This window comes from Ostrea edulis, chromosome 4, assembly GCF_947568905.1.
Source record: "Ostrea edulis chromosome 4, xbOstEdul1.1, whole genome shotgun sequence".
In the NCBI taxonomy this organism is placed as follows: domain Eukaryota; kingdom Metazoa; phylum Mollusca; class Bivalvia; order Ostreida; family Ostreidae; genus Ostrea; species Ostrea edulis.
This window is the reverse complement of record NC_079167.1, coordinates 72,315,144-72,335,357: the sequence shown is the minus strand read 5'-3', so window position 1 is coordinate 72,335,357 and position 20,214 is coordinate 72,315,144. Positions and strand designations below refer to the sequence as shown.

The following is a 20,214-nucleotide window of genomic DNA, read 5'->3' as shown; positions in this document are numbered from 1 at the left end:
ACAAAATAATATTATGAAATCTTAATGTATAGGATTTTTGCGAAGCCAGACACTTAGAAAATGATTCTACGAGCCTTTAAAATACATATGCTCGGAGTAATGGTTTTTATTTTGCGTAAGAATGGACTCTGCATATTGTGGATGTTTTAATGTTAATTTTTCGTGACTACAAAATAGACAACATGACAACTATTATTTAATTTACAGACGGTAAATACAAAATTCAAAACAAGGCAAATTCTTTTAAATGACGGGTCCTAGAAAAACAACTTGACACTAAGTTCTGAATTTCCCGGAAGTAAATACATAATTTACAAATTTACAACTTGCTAGGACATTCTCAATTTACTGACAGACAATACAATATTCATAACATGACAAGTTCTAAATTTACACCGATCGTAAAAAATAAAAATTTTAACATGATCAATTCCAAATTGTTGAGAATGGGGAAAGTTGGTTGGTTGAGGTTTTTTTTTTTGGGGGGGGGGGGGTTGTTTGGTTTTGTGGTTGTTGTTTTTTTTACGTTAAAGTCATGTGCAAAAATGAAGGTCTCCTATGTGCAGACAAAATGTACGTTGTACATGTTACAAACATTACCGTAGTAAACTAAAAATAGATATTTCGTTATCGAAGAGTAACCCTTCAATCTCAAAATATTGTTCAAATCTTTTCCAAAATCATCTTTCAACCTCATGGGTTTTGTTTAATTATTTTTAGAAACACGCAAGAACATAAAATGATTAACATTCAGTACATAAGGAGTAGTAAAGTTTTCATCACATGACCCTGTCAGGATAATGAACGGGAAACTTTGGTCAAAATAACTAAAAGAGGTTCGCACCTGACATTGGGAGTAATGTCAATCTTTTGGGAAGTGTATTTTTGATTTCTACATTGAAGGAGAATTAGGAAATTAAAAACAAAAACTGGGGTCGCAACGCTTGTTATTGAGCTATAGTGTTCTAAACATGACCTTTTCGCACTTAAAATTTATTCAGTTAAACTTGATATTTCTGTCGGTGTCAACACAACATAAGCAACACAAATTAATCATTACATAATTATGTCTTCTAACACTACAGATAAAAAAAAAATTAATACTAGTAATGGAATAAAATAATGACCTTTTCGCACTTGGTATACGAAAAACATCATGATATCATAATTGATAGTTTAAAAGGACATATTAGGTGTAATGTTAATTTCTAAAATTTTACACATTTTTGAAGGTCTCGTCATACAATTTAAAATGCAACTCTAAAAAAGTGAGGGTTGGAGATCAAATTTTTGAATTATTGGCGGAAATACTGAGTTTTTAAATGAAATTCCAAGTGAATTAATTAAAACTTTTTTAAGAATCGGTGTTCTGTTTGAAAAAATATATCAACCAAGTTAATGAATTACAACATTTGAACTAGTTCCAAGTCTCAACTACCTGTATCATAAATTATAAAACTGAAATACACGTATAGGGGTATAAAAATAGAAGATACATTGGATAAAACAGAAAGTGTAACATCATGCAGAATGAGAACTTTTTGATTAATGAATCCTTCCGCCACAAAATATAGTCCCTGCCAAACCCTTTCAAAATTTGAATTGACACAAAAAAAATTCAACTGGATAGGGATCATTAATAAATGTGTAATATGTTTGCACCAATGGGGTCAATATTGAACCAGTAAATACTTAGTTGTAGGATCCTGCGCAGTTGTACTCAAAAGCTCAGGAGCTAACTTCCTTAATCAGACTAATTTTGACGTCATACATGTATTCAATCATTGTGTAGTTCAACATTTTGTACACTAGATGACTTTCATATTACGTCGGGATTGAATGTCGTTACATTTAAAAACGTAACATGTCTGCTAGCAATAAATTTTATTCTTTTTCTTTTATACTAAATTTGAAGAAATTTGAAAATGTAAAAATGGAGATAACAGGCAAATTTTCTAGGAATCTTTTTTTCATTTAGAATTACTGGACTGCGAATAAATAAAATTTAAAAAATTTAAATTGAAGAATGTGAATATTTTTAAATTTATTTATTCGCAGTCCAATAAAATTCAAATTGAAGGATCCCGTAGGGATTCGGGTTAGAACAGGTCCTCAGTACCTCCTTGCTTGTCGTAAGAGGCGACTAAATGGGGGAGGTCCTTCGGAAGAGACCACAAAAACCAAGGTCCCGTGTCACAGGAGGTGTGGCACGAGAAAGATCCCTCCCTGCTCGATGTCCATAAGCGCCGAGCATAGGCCTAAATTTTGCAGCCCTTCACCGGCAGTGGTGACTTCTCCATATGAGTGAAATATTCTCGAGAGGGACATTAAACAATATTCAATCAATCAATCAATTAAATTGAAGACAATGTGTTTTATCTATAAACAATCTAAAAGGGTCAATTTACATTTCCTTGCTCTCGTAATAGTCGAAGTTTGAGAAATCCCGTTTGCCTCACACTTTTGAGTACAGGGTGGTATGATGCAGATTTGATTAGAGCTCGATATATGCGTTTTACAGAATGGAATCCGAGATATTTTCCTTACATCAGGACTGCTAAATTGCTTACTGCTTGCATTTTTTAATATTGTTTTAAATATGAAGTTACAATTCAATTTTAATTCATAAGTAATTACCTTAGATTTATTTGAAATCTATTTTCCTTTTCTAGAACTACCCTGAAATAGGAAAAAGTAAATAAATAAATAAAATGAAAGAGAAATAGGCTGAAAACCTTGTGAAATGGGGACTATTTTTAACAATTTAATGGAAGTTATAACGACAGAACTGCACTATTTGGACAAAACTTCTGTCCTCACAGTTACATTCATTTCTTTACGTTTTACGGCTCTACTATCAGTAAATTAGGAATTTGTTGTCACGTTGTAAATTTTGTATCTACTGTCAGTAAATTAGGAACTTGCTGTCATGTTGTAAATTTTGTATCTACTGTCAGTAAATTAGGAACTTGTTGTCATGTTGTAAATTTTGTATCTACTGTCAGTAAATTGGGAACTTGTTGTCATGTTGTAAATTTTGTATCTACTGTCAGTAAATTAGGAACTTGTTGCCATGTTGTGCATTTTGTATTTGCCATCGGTTGATGAAGAAATTGTTGTCAATTTTGGTGAGAAATTAAAATCTTGTAAATTGTCTATTGTCAGTAAAACACGAACGTAAATTTTGTATTTACAAAAATGAAAACCACACAAAAAACTCCCACTACATGTATATCCAGATTATCTTCTACATTATATCGAATGGTATAGGCATATAACATTCTTTTTCAAGCTGAAGGGGGGATAACTAGAAACAAGAGGCCTATGGGTCACATCGCTCACCTGAGTTACCTTGGCCCATATTTAAAGATTTTTCTTCTATATTTGCATGTAAAGCTTTGATCCCTATTGTAGCCCTAACCTACCCCCGGGGACCATGATTTTTACAAACTTGAATTTGCACTATGTCAGAAAGCTTTCATGTAAATATAAAATTCTTTGGCCTAATGGTTCTTCAGAAGAAGATTTTTAAAGATTTTCCCTCTGTATTTGGATTTAAAACTTTGATCCCCTATTGTGGTCCCACTCTTCCCCTGGGGCATAATTTTAACAAACTTGAATCTGCACTATATGTAAGGAAACTTTCATATAAATTTGTACTTTGCTGGCCCTGTGGGTTTTGTTAAGATTTTTAAAGATTTTCCTTATATATTTGTATGTAAAACCTTTATCCCTACTGTTGTCCCATCCTACCCGCAGGGACCATAATTTTATAAATTTGAATCTGCACTATACCAAGAAGCTCTCATGTAAATGTAAAATTCTTTGGCCCAATGGTTCTTCAGAAGAAGATTTTTAAAGATTTTCCCTCTGTATTTGGATATAAAACTTTGATGCCCTATTGTGGTCCCACTTTTCCCCTGGGGGCATAATTTTAACAAACTTGAATCTGCACTATGTCAGAAAGCTTTCATGTAAATGTAAAATTCTTTGGCCCGGTGGTTCTTGAGAATATTTTAAAAGATTTTCCCTATATATTTGTATGCAAAATATTGAACCCCTATTGTGGCCCCAACCTACCCCTGGGGTATAATTTTAACAAGCTTGAATCTGTACTATGTCAGAAAGCTTTTATGTAAATTTCAGCTCCTCTGGCCCAGTGGTTCTTGAGAAGATTTTTAAATGACCCCACCTTATTTTTTTTTTTTTATCTCTCTTCATTTGAACAAACCTGAATCCCCTTCACCCAAGGATGCCTTAAGTGTGGTTGAAATTGGCCCAGTGGTTCTGGAGAAAAAAATGAAAATGTGACAAATTTACGACGACGATGACGACGGACAACGGACAAATATCGATCAGAAAAGCTCAGTCTTCGGCTCGTGAATGTGAGCTAAAAATGTCAACCAATATATACGATTCTTTATTTTTCCTTAAGCTATACAGCTCATCGGTTATAAATACAAAATATTTACAAATATATACAAATAATACCAAAACAACCCTTTTACTCTTTTCGGTGTGTTACAACTTGGTTTTTATGATCCCATGTTAAGTAAGGACATCCTTTGTGTGTTATCACATGACACGACAGGCCCTTTCAAATATGTCAAAAAGAGTAGGGAATCATAAATCAAAAAGTTAACTACAGTTTTGACTATTATAGTGCGTGGAAATTCTAAGTACCCACAGGCTTGGAGTAGAACCTCGGCATTTCCAGTGCGAGACCACGGTCTTTGATATTCAAATCTTTCTGAGATCAAAAAGGTGAGTATCGAATTAGCCATGTGGATACCCCGTACCCACGAGCAGATGCCCAAGGATACGAGATAGATCTACCAGCTTTTGTCTCTGTAGATAAAGATATGTGTTTAGCATTATCAAACCACTAGGACACGGCTCACCCAATATATACTTATCGAAAAGAATATTTAAATGTCCGTTCCTGGAGTTGTGCAATAACAAGCAATTGGGTCTCCTCGGCCTTTTCCCTTACATATTAGAAAACGAAGAAAATGCCAGATGAGGTCCGAATTTGATCAAAGACGTAAAGCATGTCTATGTTATGATTCAAGACTATAATCATGGGTTAGAGAAATGGACAGGAATAATGTACATGTACTTACTCAACATTCTTCTGTAAGATCACAATCAACCACCATTAAATATAACCACTATTGATGGTTTTGCATTTCAAAAGTTGGCATTTTTAAAAATTCGCCATGGTTCGTGTGCATCCATCAACTCTATTTCTTTTTAATTTTAATCTAGAGTATTTATTACTTTCTCAGTTCAGATTTTGACAAAGCATCAGATAAATTGCAAATCATAATCAAATACGTTGTAAAATACATCAATAATGTCAATTAGGGATCACAAATGAATTTTTGGCACATTGTTATCATATGTACGCAATAGCAGTCCAGATATTAGCACAGCTACAGCTACCAATAACATCATTATCAAAATACACGCTTATCACAGTACCAGGTCAAACTTGCTTATTTCCAATGGGGTCCTAAGATCTTATAAGTTGATTATAGATTATGTATGACTAAGACAGCATAGACAAAAATAAAATTGAACATTAGATGATTTTCCTAGCCCAAATTAAGTAAAATTATGTACATTGTTTGATTTCATATTGATACACAATATCTTTAAAAATATATCAGTATACACTTTACCATAAAAAGCATTACATGTATATATAAATGCTTTCTTCCCTCATACGAGCTTCTTCTGCAAGATGCAACTTGACAGCAGATTTAAAACTAGCTCCATTAGCTACGTGTTTTACTTCCAGAGGAAGAGAATTCCAGATTAAAACTGCATGATAATAAAAATTTGAACTATTGTAGGCCCTAACCTAGGAACATGATAATTACAATTGCAGGGCTCCCTAGTAGAATTATCATTTCTGTCAAATTTCTCATTTAAATAATTTGGTGCAAGACAATGGTTGATATTAAAGACATGGCTGAGGCTTAATTGTTTAATACGACCTGCTACACAGAGTGTGTTTATTGAATCTAAAATACCACAATTTATACTAGTTCTGGGGTTCAGATTTAAGATGAATCTCATTGTTTTGTTTTGAAGAACTTGTAGCTTTTTCTGTTTCTTATTTTTTGGCATCAGAAATTATTACGCCTTGCACTTGTAGCACAGAAGTTTCCCCTCCCGGAAATAGAGGCCCAGAAATCAATTTCTTTTCTTCCCCCCCCCCCCTAAAAATGCTTCTAATAATATATAATTGTAGGCCTATAGAGTTTGGTTCCCCTTTCCGAATGTTGAAAGAGAGAAAATCAAATATTTCTCCTAGAAAACATCTACAAAATCTAAATTTCTTAGAATCTTTGACATTTGGGCCTATTTATTCTCCTTCCTTAGCGTAGTACTTATATTCATATGACCAACCTAGATTCGATGCTTTATTTCAGAAGGAAGGCTAAGGCTGAACACCCCCCACCCCCAAATGTGCAAGAGCTACTGTACAAGTGGACAACATGCTGGACAGGCTCTCGAATCATATTCCGGTAAAAAATACAAAATTATGATGACAAATCACATTTCTCCCTCTTCTATAGGGTAATTGATATGATAGAAGAAATGCAGATCGATAACCATTTAAAGGTCTCGATCCCTGTATTCAAGACCCGACATGTTCGCGTCTTTCGGGATTGATCTAGATTTATCAAAATCTGTTACTTTTACATATTTGATTAATATATTGTTGCACTTTTTATTTACACTAGCCTCAGATACGAGTTCACAGAAAGAACAGGTAAGTTTTGAATGTAAACGATTCACCCATTTTAACTCATTTAAGGTGTTTAAAGTCAACAAAAAACACATCTTAAAATATTAATATAGGCTATCAAATCCCATTTCAGTGCATGTTTCTTGCACGTAATGATCCTAGAGTTTGAGCATATCGTATGTAATTGTTTTCTTTTAATCGTTTATACATATGTTGGAATATAATACGTTGACTGTACATGCAAACATTTATCACTATGACACCGAGCAAGAAATATGTGGTGATTACCTCCCTTGTCATGAAATAAAAACGCTAATAATTAAGTATATTTCAAGTTTAAATTACTTTTAAGCAATTTTTGTTTTAACAATATTATTAACATTTATAAACGTCGATGAAAAATTGATAAATAATTGATAATTAATTTCAAAGATTATCATTAATTTTTCTTTAATATCAAAATATTTTTAAACACTACTGAATAATTTTACTAATACAAGTATAAGTGTTACGACAACCTATATATAAATAATTTTAGTGGTTCTAGAAGAAGTGATTTTTGAATGCCATTGGTAATACCTTTGGCACAATAAATAACAATGTAAAGAAGTAGTAACATCGTACACGTAATGGACACAGGTTACAGGATATCAGCGTTACGACACAATCTGAGTCACAGGCACTTTCATTCGAAACTATAAATTTCTAAACATCGCATAAATTTATTTATATATAGGCCTACGTGCCCATGAAAAAGAGGTTTGGGTGGGTTTTTTTTTCTTTCAATATCACTTTTATTAGATGAGTGTATTCATATGAAAATGCCTTAAAGGAAGTGAACATGAATATGTGACAAAAGGTTTCAATGTCATTTGGATGTATAAAATTAGTCCGGTTTTTTTCCCTGGCTTTTTTTATGACTTTGATATTTACAGTCCCGGTGTTTTCCTGGCACGGTAAATACCAAAATCATAATTTTAAAAAGCCAGGAAAACGTCAGATATTTCGTACTAGTATGTAATGAATTCTGAAAATCATTAAGATGCCATATTGAAAAAATTATTACCTCCCTGGTGGGTTAGCATCCACAAGAAGGCAGCACTGATGCTGATATCTGTAGGACACATTGTGTATTTTTGACACATTGTAGGCCTAAGCATTAACGTTAAAATGTCATCAACAGAAAGTGAATTAAATGTGGGATATCAGTTTGAAATTGATGTTACAGAGGAAGAGATTGTTTCTCAGAATAATACTTCTCCACCACCAGCATCTTCACAAGTCAATGGTTATTGATTCGTTATAACCCTTGACTTAGATGCACCAGCAGCTGATTTTAATGAGAAGGGACTTTTTTTTATTGGTATGCTTGTGGAAATAAGTAGCTATGTACATTCAAGGGGTGTCTTTGTTGTCATGAGTTTGAACATTTTGTCAGATTACAGATACATTAAGTGCAGTTCTCTACACATATTTTGGCATGGTGTGTCTAAGTCCTGTTACAAATAATAATCTCCAAAATTTAGCTGTGGTCCATGTACATCAATTATTATAGAATATATAAATTACATGCCTGTATTGCAGTACTTTTATGACACAGTCACCTTAATTATCTCCAAATATTTTAAAATCTAATAAAATTTAATTGATTTGGAATCTTGAAATATAACAGTGCTTCCGATTAAGTTTAGAAGTTGGGAGTCCAATTTTTGTTCAATTCAATTTATTCTCATATTGCACAAAACAACATAGAGAAGATATACATATATACACAATGTTAAACAAAGAATTCAGTTGATGCAATGCATGAAAGAGTGTACAGTTTATAATTTTTAACCTGGAAGGGTAACTCTCTTGTGAATTATATTTATGAATTTGGAAAGATTACTCTTAACAGATAACTTTTTACATGAAAACAAGTTAAAGAATTTTATGCCATTTGGTCTGTTTGTATATTTAGAAGGTAAATATTTTTTTCTACTATCCCTAAGAGCTGAACAAGTCATGATATAGTGAAACTCATCCCCAACCCCATTTTCACATAAATTACAAATTCTCTGGTTTCTGGGCACACCACTCCATCTGCCTGTCTCAATAAGTAACCTGTGATTACTTGTTCTAAATTTTGCTAATATAAGAATAATATTTTTTGGTACATTGGCTTCTACATAATTCCTCGACGTAAAAATATTATTTGTAAATAAATTATAAAGTACACCTTTTCCTGATGTATTACATTCAGAAACCCATTTCTGTTGAAATTGATTATTCAGAGTTCAGCCATTTTTCATTTTCTACAGATTGTAAAATCCCGATATAATTTAAACCACATTCTTGTAAAATTTTCTGTATATTTCTAACCCATTTAAAATCAACATTGTCTGTTGTTGAGTTATATAAAAATTTGTACAAAATACTAGACAACTTTGTGTCTTTACCATTCAACAATTTTAACCAGGATTTAATCATTCTAATTTTGACAAGTATACACAATGGATATGTATTAAGTTCACCATAAATCATATAATTCGGGGTAGTTGTCTTAAGATTCAATGTAACTTTACAAAATTTCAGATGTAGCCTCTCGATGATATCTAAATTTTCAAAACCCCATAATTCACTTCCATAAAGAAGTATTGGAACAACCTTTTTATCAAACATATCAAGTTGACAATCGATATATAAATTCAATTCCCTTGTTTTTTTAATGATGGCATACATAACTCTGGTTGCTCTTTGAACAACATATTTTCTGGTCCTGAGCTGGAGATATTTTGTGGAGTGTCTCGTCTACGTCAGAGCAGAAATATAAACAAACAAATTAGATTCAGGCCACATTATTTAGTTTCTGGACGTCTTTTAAGATTATCACGCAACAAATTTTTTTCATGTTCACTTCCTTTAAATAGTATTAAATTTTTGGACAACATGTCAACAAATTCGCAAATTAATTTGAAAGGTATTGAATTATTTTTCCATATCAAGTATATTTACATGTACACACATAATACAATTTTATATAATAAGCTGTATAGCTTTAGGAATTCCATTCGTTCATAAGTTGTTTTTGAGAAGAAATTGTTTTGATAGCAACTTTGTATTATTCATCTATAAAAATTTTCAGATGCACATACGACATGAAATATGACATCGGGTCTGGAACTGCACGAAGCGGCCTCTGTTGGCGATTATGATACACTAGAGGAACTTGTTTTTAGCAAAAAGATAGACATTAACCTGAGAGACCCTGAATGGCAGGACAGGACGGCTCTGCACTGGGCTTCCGCTAAAGGTATAATCACTTCCATATAAGATATAATGCGAGTTGAGGGTTTTATTTAGTTGGGGACCCCGGAAGCTTTAATCAGTAATAAACCACTCATTTATAATTTTATTTTATTTATCTATAAAGGCATCACTTGACATGCTAGTGACCTTTTAAGTTACTCTTTGACACCAAAAAAAAAAAAAAAAATAATCATAATTTTAAAAAAATAAAAAATTGCTGTATCACAAAATATAGATTTAAGGAAATACTTGCACATTTATATTAACCGATATCTACCTATAGGCTATGTGTACATCTGAGCTCTTATATCTAGATGTATAGGCTATGTACATCTGAATCCAGTATGCAATACACTATATCTTTTTGTATCTACCTATATAGGCTAGGTTTAGATCTGACTACAAGGTATATCATAAAATGTTTTCTTATAGGTAACGTACATCTGACTGCAAGGCTAGGTCTGACTACAAGATCTATATCATTTGATGTCTACCTATAAACTATACGTACATCTGACTGCAAGGTCCTGAATCAATTGATAGGCTAGATCTGACTACAAGGTCTATATCATTTGATGTCTACCTATAAACTATACGAACATCTGACTGCAAGGTCCTGAATCAATTGATAGACTAGATCTGACTACAAGGTCTATATCATTTGATGTCTACCTATAAACTATACGTACATCTGACTGCAAGGTCCTGAATCAATTGATAGGCAAGATCTGACTACAAAGTCTATATCATTTGATATCTACCTATAGGCTATACGTACATCTGTCTGCAATGCCCTGTGTCTTTTGATATCTAAACATAGGCTAGGTTTAGATCTGACTACAAGGTCCTATATTAATTGACATCTACCTTTATATACATATATACATTTGGTTACAACGAAGGTGCTGTCTCAATTGATATCGACCAACAGGCTAGGTTTATATCTTAATACAAGGTCCTATATCAATTGATATCATCCTATAGGGTCTATATTCATTTATCTACAAGATCCTGCATGTGTCAATTGATGATATCGACCAATAGGCTATCATTATATGAAAAATTAGCTGCAGAACTGTAGCTCTGAAAAAATATTGTGACGGGACAATATTTTTTCAGAGAGCTACAGTTCTGCAGCTAATGAAAAATCAAATTTCAAAGTGGTTCTGCCCTCCCCACCCCTAAGCTTTCAAGGTGGAGCTATGCCGTTGTATATCTATGTGTAAATCTGTCCCAAAGATCTTGTATCAAAGGATATATATCTATTAGGCTATGTGTAGCCTACATCTGACAAGTCAAAATCTGCCAATTTAATGTACATCTGACATCAAGTCAATATCTGCTAATATGCTGTATACATCTCACAACAAAGTCCTGTCTATAGATCATGTATGTACACCTGACTCTAAGATCTTGTATCAATGAATATCTACCTTCAGGTTATGTGGAATGCTTGCGTCTTCTGCTGGACCATGGAGCGGACGGACTTGCGCGCGCAGACATGAATTGGACGCCTGCACATTTTGCATGTGAGACGGGGAAACTCACGGTATTGCGAGCTTTAGTCGCAGCGGATGTTCCCGTGTACAAAAGGGACAAGTATGGAGACAAACCCGCCGATATCGCCCGGATGTACGGATACCACGACTGTGTCAAGTATCTGCACCAGTAAGATATTTTATTCTGTTACTAATCGAAAAACCGTAAGACTATTTAAAACATGTTGGTATATGATACATATAGGGTGAAGACTAGACTTTTAAAGGTTTAACCATCGCTACAATCACTGACCTGTGCTTGAGGACAGGAAACAGCACCTAACCCCCACTCCCACCCCCCACCCCCGAAAATGATTTTTTTCCAAACTAAAAACTTCATAACAAATGTATAATAATAAATGTAAATAAAATTCAGTAAAGTTCAAAATGACTATGATCAATTGTGACCTTTTTGAACTTAAAATGTTATGATAGTTCATATCTATAATTCTCATCATAAGCTTTTTTTCCCAGCTAAAAACATTTTTTTTTTTTTTTTTTTTTTTTTTTTAGCTAAAAACTATTTTCAAAATTCATCGATTTTCAACTTTTCTTTTCTTTCTATACATGTTCCAGGCAAACTTTATATCGAGCGATCAACGTATTAACTAGTCCGAAATATCTGACATTTTCCTGGCTTTTTTTAATGATTTTGATATTATCAAATCTTTTTTTTTAAAAGCCAGGAAAACGTCAGATATTTCGGACTACGTATTATCTAGTCTTGGGAAAGACTCTCGGGATATCATTTCGTGCGTTCGACTTGTGTAGTGCGCTCGACACAATAGCATTCACATTTTTGGTGGATGTAGTGTTGAGTCTATATTTACTGCTCCTTCCAATGTACTTGTGTTGGTGAAAAAAGAAATAAGAGAATACAAGCACCTAACCCGTGCGACAGTTCACACTCACTGTCCAGATCGACAGATATGGAAAAGCAGATAGTGTGAACTAACTGCCTTATAACTTTTATACGCATGAACAAGGAGAGCAAAGATCTAGGCACCATATGACGTCCCATTGCCCCGTAGCCTTGACCCTGAATCATCATTGCGACAGCAGACAATTGACAAACCAATTGTCCCCACTCGGTCGTAGGGAGTCAGAAATAACTCTACAAGAGTGATTACCTGCAATATGTTGACCACTTCCCCTGAAATATTAATAAAGTCCCCCCCCCCCCAAAAAAACATGGTTTCGGTTTGTCATATATAGATTATATAGTTTTCACGTTGGCAACAATTGTACATGCTTGTATCATTAAAAATTTTCATTGCAGAGAAGAAATAAATCAAAAACAAAGACGAGTACAGAAGGGACTTCCGGATAATTCTGACGACGAATCGCAGTTAGAGCCCTGACTGGAACTTCCGCTGTAGAACTGTGTTCAAAGTTTTCAAACGGCGTAATCAAAATTTTTTTTGATAATGTCTTTTTTTGTACATGAATGTTTGTTTTGTTATGTTTTTGTTCACTGAGTACTTACATGTATTTTTTCTTCTTCTAGAGTTAACGCATGAAATTGGAACATTTTCTCAGTTCTTTAAAAACTCTATAAAACATACCGTGATTCAAACTTGTAAGGAGAAATCTTCTAAAATGTTGCTGCAGAACTGTAGCTCATTGGGGATGGGGAGGGGGGGGGGGGGGGTCAGAGAGCTGCATTAACTGCAGTGACGTAAATGATAGTGGTTCTTCCTCGAATGTGTTCCAAAAATCTCAGAGTCAAAACTTGAGAATCTCATGATTCGTGAATGTGTCGTAGGGTGTAATTGGATTGCTAATTACGATAGTAACTCGAGGCATGCATGTTCTACCACAACATCAATGAATTTTGATATAATCGTACTATAATATTTATTTTGATAAATTATTGTCACGTTCTTATTTATTATATATTAAAAGCAATATTTCTTACTCACATTGTTTATTTTTCTCTATATCAGAGACACACGTCGCTGTCATACTGAAACTATTTTCGGTATTTAGGGATAAGTGGTACTGCATTTAACGTATTTTAATTGTTATAAAATGTGTCAAATACAAACTGACAATCGTTGATAAATGACCGAATATTCTAAAACCTTTATCACGCATCTCTACCATCAACTCTTAAAAATTCTCTGTAAATAGAGATTTGGAAATTGAGTATATCATGTACGAGGGCGAGTCAATAAGTAACCAGCCTATCCCATTTCCTGTTGAGATCCACCTCTTCTTTTTCGATGCAATTGCCCTCTAGTGTGATGTACTTAGACCAACGGTGTTCAAGTGCCATCAGCCCAGAACTGAAAAAATCGGGGTCCTTTCCATTAACCCACTCCTCAACTGCCGTCACAACTTCTTCGTCAGACCGGAAATGACGTCCACGGATATCCTTTTTCAAGTTTGGGAATAGGAAGATGTCGCTAGGAGCTAGGTCAGGCGAATAGGCAGGATGTGGTATTAATTCATACATGTTTTGCTCTACAGCATCCATTAATTGCAACTTTGCAAACTTGTGTGGACTCTCGCGTTATTCTGTTGCAGCAAAACACCTTTAGAGAGTTTACCTCGGTGTTTTTCACGGATGGCGGTTCTCAGCTGGTCTAGCAAGTTTGCATAGTACATTCCAGTTATTGTACTTCTCTTGGGTAAAAGGTCCAATATAATAACGCCTTTTGCGTCCCAAAATACTGCGGCCATTACCCTGCCAGCAGAGGATTGCGTCTTGAACTTCTTTGGCCTCGGAGACCCAAGTCCTAACCACTGACGACTCCGAATTTTATTCTCTGGCTCATGATAATGAACCCAAGTCTCATCTACAGTCACCAGACGCAAAAGAAAATCATCTTTTGACCTAAAACGCTTCAACATTGCAAGGCGCTGCATACTGATGCTCTGGTTGCCATATGCTCAGCGCTAAGGGATTTCGGGATCCAATGGGCTGTTAGCTTGTGCATACTTAAACGAACAAACGTAAGATTGTGAAACGCTACCATGGAAATGTCTGCTGTTTCTTTCACCTGAATTCGCCTATCAGAGTATACCAAATCCCGAACTTTCTTACACATTTCTTCGTCAGTGGCATCCAGACCTGGCTTCATCTTCTAGAAATGTTCTACCGCGTTTGAATTCCCCTGCCCAGAATTTAACCTGAGCATAAGATGGTGCAGAAGACCAAAAAAAGGGGGTAAAACTTTTTTACTTGATCAATTCAAGCAAAAGTGGAATTCTGACATGAAGACGCTATCAAAAAATATACACTATAGAATGTACAGGGATGAATTAGAATTCGAAAAACATTCTGGACATCCTAACCAGAAAAGATGCTATATACCTTTTGTAAATTTCGAACCTCACCTGTAACCATCACTTGCCTATTGAAAGTGGACGCTGGCGAAACGAGCCCAGAAAAAGAAGACATTGTAATAGAAATTGGTGATGAATTCCACTACAATAAGTACATGTTTAATTGCAAGTCTCTGAGTGATATAAGAAAACAATGTTCATCACCGAAACAAGTATGTTTCAAAAATATCATCACATTAAAAGATATAATGAATTCAAACAAGCAATCTTTTCTATAAAAATTGTGTTCCTTTATAAGAAACGGGGGCCGCAGCCAAGGTAAATCGTGGTATCTTGTTTAGAAAAATGTTCTCAACGATAAAAGAAGCAATAATTTCTTCCACTCCCGGAGAAATAAATGACAAAATCTTTTAGATTTCTTTAATAACTTTATTGGAAAACTTAATTTTTTCCAAAAACCCTTAAAATTTGCGTCATTTTATTAATTTCACCTTATCAAAAATGATAGAAAATAGTACAAATAGCTAAATAGTAGACATATTTCAAGCCCTATAAAATCTGTAAAATTCAGGAGCTTCCGGGGGCTTCACCCCCTGGCCCCCACCAGGGCGAAGCCCTGCACCCACTGGGGGCCTCAAGGCGGCCCCCAGCCTCATAGAGTGACCCCCCCCCCCCCCCATAACTGCAATTCCTGGATCCGGCCATGTGGAGTGTGCGCACATTAAAAAAGAGAGTGATTTTAAAATTTCAATTATTTACATTGGCCTAATGGTTTTGTAACCGAGCCTTGATAAGTAAGACAAGAACTGCAAAATGAAATATATAGTTCTTGAAAAAAAAATATTACATTTGCACAGCACAGGTTGACCTAACCTCGGCTGGACGTTAGGACTGACGCAATCCCGCCGAATTTTAGCCAAGCCGAATCTCAGCCGAGCTGAATTTCAGCTAAGACAAAATTCAGTCGAACCGAATTTCAGCCGAGTCGAATTTCAGCCGAGACGAATCTCCGCCGAGTCGAATTTCAGCCGAAATTAAGGTTGACCTCGTGACAATATCGTAAGTCAAGCAGAACGCATTGTAACATAACATTAAGTATAAAACCTGAGTAATTAAATCTGTGGAATACGTCATTGGGTTTATTTTCACATCATATTCAGGGAGATAGACAGGTTTCAGACATAATCATACACCACATGTCAATATGTTCACCACCTCATCACATACAAGGTAAACGACACAAATGCTCATTTATCAGGGATGTGACCGAATTCCTCAGAAATCAGAGGAAAACTGGTCAAAAGGGAGGAAAACATCTCACCCTACCTGGAAATATATCATTTTCTGCCACTTTAGATCAAATCCAAAGTGTTTCATTTTTTCGAAAATTGAGCAAATCGGAGGATTTCCTCTGAAAAGAGGAAAATCACACCCCTGATTTATGGAAAGCTGTTCATTCCCGGTTCTACAAGACCCGCCCCTGCCCCTTTGGGATCCGAGGGTTGACTGCCAACGACGCCTCGCCACAACAGATCAAGTATAGCAGGGCAGTGTCACTATTAATCTATTGGTCATCAATGTTGGTCCTTTACCTGCACTTTGTAACTGTAGAAGGATGAATCGACAGATATATTACAATACAATTTGTCTACGACTATATATATATGTGCAACAGGTTTAATTATCCCAGCCTTAGTACTGTCCCTATCTTGTTTTGTGCCCACCAAATTTCCTTTGTAAGTTTGACATTGAAAAACAAGCTTTTTCAAATCATTGGGAATGTGTGTCCAAGTTTAATGATCCTATCCTTATAACCATTGAAGTTTGACCTTGACCTTAAAAACCAATAGGCTTCTTTCTCAAACCATTGGGAACATTTGTACCAAGTTTGATGATACTAGCCTTATCAGTAGAGTTTTTATCTGACTCCACTAGATGCTGATAGACAGACCCTAATAAAACCTGTCTATAACGGGCATATGTATAAATAAGAAGAAAGAACATTAGTATAAAGCATCTTGATTTAATGATGATTATCAATAGTCCATATTATAGACAAGTACAAGCAATAACAAATGAAAAGACAAAAAAAAATTAACTGAAACAACAAAATGACCATTTTCAGCAGATCTGGGATGATATTTTTATGAGTTTTATATTTTCAGCAGATCTGGGATGATATTTTATTGCCTCATATTTCCATGTTATATATCAATAGTGTACACTTTGCTCATTTTTCAACAGATATTTTGCATAATTAAACATGTAGGTGTGAATCCAGTGCTTTCACACAGATTCACAAGCACTAAATTAAATCACAGCTATAAAGACCAATGATTGACAGATCACTGAAGCGTGGTGGTCAAGTTCAAGAACTGTATCTGTCTCAGGAGGGTCACTTCATCACAAGTAAATTCTGCGTAGGTCTCTGGCTGCAGTTATCATATTGCACTGTGGACACAGTTTCTTTGCACCCTGAAAATAAAAGAATTAGGTGTTTTCCATTCAATATCTTTTATTACTTTTCAAAATCACTACATCCCAACAAATCACCAGTAGACCAGTCTGAAGTTAATTTTTGTATCAGATAGGTAAACTTGTTTTCTGTTACTTAAGCACTTCATTAATTTTTCTTTATACTTCTGTCTGATGATCACTCACAAGAGTTTTCAGCCAACAGTCTTCACAATGAACATGCCAGCATTGGATGGAAGTAAGTGGATTGGCGTACGGTTCCTGCAACAAAATTTGAAAATCACCTTCATGCAAGTGTTTGTCAGTGATGATTCAATAAAAACGGCAGAGTTGACAATGTACCCTACCATACAAATGAGGCATTTTGATTTATCCTTCTTCATGGTTTTTTCCTGGTCCTTAATCTTCAGCTTTAAAGCTGATATGACTTCTGATGCAGATCCACCAAAGGTTTCATCACTGAAATGAAAGACAATAATTGAATACTATTTTAAATTGGTATGTTAACTAACAACAGCCAGGGGATTCCTTTTGTCTTGAATTGAAATGTTTGAAAATGTCCTCTACTGTTTAGTGAAAGTTAGGACTGTGTATTGATACTGATATATTGATTAATACCGATATATTGATTTATACCGATATATTGATTAATACTGATATATTGATTAATACCGATATATTGATTAATACTGATATATTGATTAATGTCGATATATTGATTTATACCAATATATTAATTAATACCGATATATTGATTTATACGATATATTGATTAATACCGATACATTGATTAATATCGATATATTGATTTATACCGATATATTGATTAATACTGATATATTGATTTATACGATATATTGATTAATACCAATATATTGATTTATATCGATATATTGATTAATACCGATGTCATGACTTTTACAGTACGTATTGATACAACACATCAATACTTTTTAACAGGGGTTTACTCATCCTTTGATGCATTTAAAATTTGTTCGTTTAATTTGTCTTGTCTGTTCTGTGTGTTTACACAAGGTTATCAAAGTGTCTAGAAAAAAAATCATGCAATCGGTGGTGCGGAACTAATCTTGGCTGGAATATTTGGACTGACGCCTTCACCAAATCTCGGAGCAGTCCTTCATAGTTCATGTTTGGAAATTCACATTTAACATTTTAGCAACTGATGTGCACCTTGGTGACACAGGGGTTAAGTCCGTTCTGGGCCCGAACTCTGTGATACCATATATTCTATATTTATGGTATGATATCACAGAGTTTAGGCCCAAAACGGGCTTAGCCCCTCTGCTTGGTGACACTATTATTCACTGCAAATAAGTTTTTCGACTGTTGAAAATATCTTTCTATCACTACTTATGCATTGCTTTAAAATAAAAACAATCAGCAACTTCTCCATTCAAATGATAGCACCCACAACGTTTATTTTCTGCCAGCGAAGATTTCCTATAGTCTGTTTTTTACAAGGAACATACTTTCAAGAATCAAAATGTTTAGGTGTGACAGACGACAGACAAAGTGACCCCCAAGTGTCACAAAGTTTTGCAGGTGATACAAAAATTTAAGTTAGACGACAAAACCCCCATTTCTCATATCAAATAACAAGAAAGGGTGCAAAATTCATTGTAAATACTAATAACATGGTTTTGTCACAGAAACTGAATACATTTCATCAATTTTCATATTTTAAGTTTTATGCGGCTTTTTATTTACCTTGTATATCATTTGTGTTACCTCTCTGCTTTTTTTATAATCCTGAATCCAGGGGTCATGAATTTCACGGTTTTGGTAAAGGGCTCATTGTTTATAATATTCATGCTAATAATTTAACTGCTTGATGTCCAGCAATGGAGATTTTTTAACATTACATAGCATTTTGATGGTTTTGGCCACATCCCAGGAAGGCAGGGTTCATGAAATTCACAATTTTTGTTCCCTTTGACCCATAGATGCTATATATATACCAAACTTGGATGAAATTGGTTCATTCGTTCCAGAGTAACCCAGGTGACCTAACTCTCATATTTGAATAATATACCACCGTCCCATTCAATCCTACATTATGTGACATTGCTTGTAAATAATCGGTAGATCTGAAAACGAGTGACTGTTCTACCATTACTGTAGAAGTCCCCCCCCCCCCCCCCCCCCCCAAGGTCTTTATGATACTAACCTGTCCATTGTAGAGTGATCTGCTCCAAACTCATCCGGACTGTCCGAGTCTGCGTGAGAGACTGAAAAAGAAATGGCCATGTTAGTTTGAACTCTCAAGAATATTGGAGTCTTTCTTAGAATAACTTCAAATCTGTTGGAGGATTTCAGAATACCATGGATATGTCAAAGAAAATACATATGTTGTAAAACATCTTTTATCTAAATTTTTGACAGGTTGGCCAGAACCTTGTCGCGAATATTTCTTGCCAAAAACCAGCTCTTTAACGTCTCTCATATTTCTTAAAGATTATCTTAATTGTGAAAATTAGTCTCCGTGAATCAATTTATTAGAGGTAAATTGTGGAATAGTTAGTCTCCGTGAACCAATTTATAACAGGTAAATTGTGGAATATTTAGTCTCCGTGAACCAATTTATAACAGGTAAATTGTGGAATATTTAGTCTCCGTGAACCAATTTATAACAGGTAAATTGTGGAATAGTTAGTCTCCGTGAACCAATTTATAACAGGTAAATTGTGGAATAGTTAGTCTCCGTGAACCAATTTATAACAGGTAAATTGTGGAATATTTAGTCTCCGTGAACCAATTTATAACCGGTAAATTGTGGAATAGTTAGTCTCCGTGAACCAATTCATAACAGGTAAATTGTGGAATATTTAGTCTCCGTGAACC

The 20,214-nt window shown here is 34.6% G+C and overlaps 2 protein-coding genes across 3 annotated transcripts in view; one reads left to right on the top strand and one right to left on the bottom strand.

Moving 5' to 3' along the window:
- The first annotated feature begins 6,630 nt into the window (after nt 1-6,630).
- On the top strand, nt 6,631-13,504 carry LOC125672267 (ankyrin repeat domain-containing protein 66-like). Its single transcript, XM_048908469.2, has 4 exons — nt 6,631-6,784; nt 9,885-10,052; nt 11,488-11,716; nt 12,866-13,504. The coding sequence occupies exons 2-4, from the start codon at nt 9,905-9,907 to the stop codon at nt 12,945-12,947; spliced, it is 459 nt and encodes a 152-aa protein (XP_048764426.1). The 5' UTR covers nt 6,631-6,784; nt 9,885-9,904; the 3' UTR covers nt 12,948-13,504.
- Nucleotides 13,505-16,884: 3,380 nt separating this feature from the next.
- The window catches only part of LOC125667911 (E3 ubiquitin-protein ligase Rnf220-like), a 34,417-nt gene continuing 31,087 nt past the window's right edge, over nt 16,885-20,214 (bottom strand). For both annotated transcript variants that reach the window (XM_048901594.2, XM_048901593.2), the window contains 4 exons: nt 19,541-19,601; nt 17,700-17,811; nt 17,539-17,613; nt 16,885-17,352 (listed from right to left, as the gene is read on the bottom strand). In XM_048901594.2, coding sequence (XP_048757551.1) covers nt 17,281-17,352; nt 17,539-17,613; nt 17,700-17,811; nt 19,541-19,601 — 320 coding nt within the window. In that variant the 3' untranslated portion in view covers nt 16,885-17,280. The remainder of the gene's footprint in view (nt 17,353-17,538; nt 17,614-17,699; nt 17,812-19,540; nt 19,602-20,214) is intronic.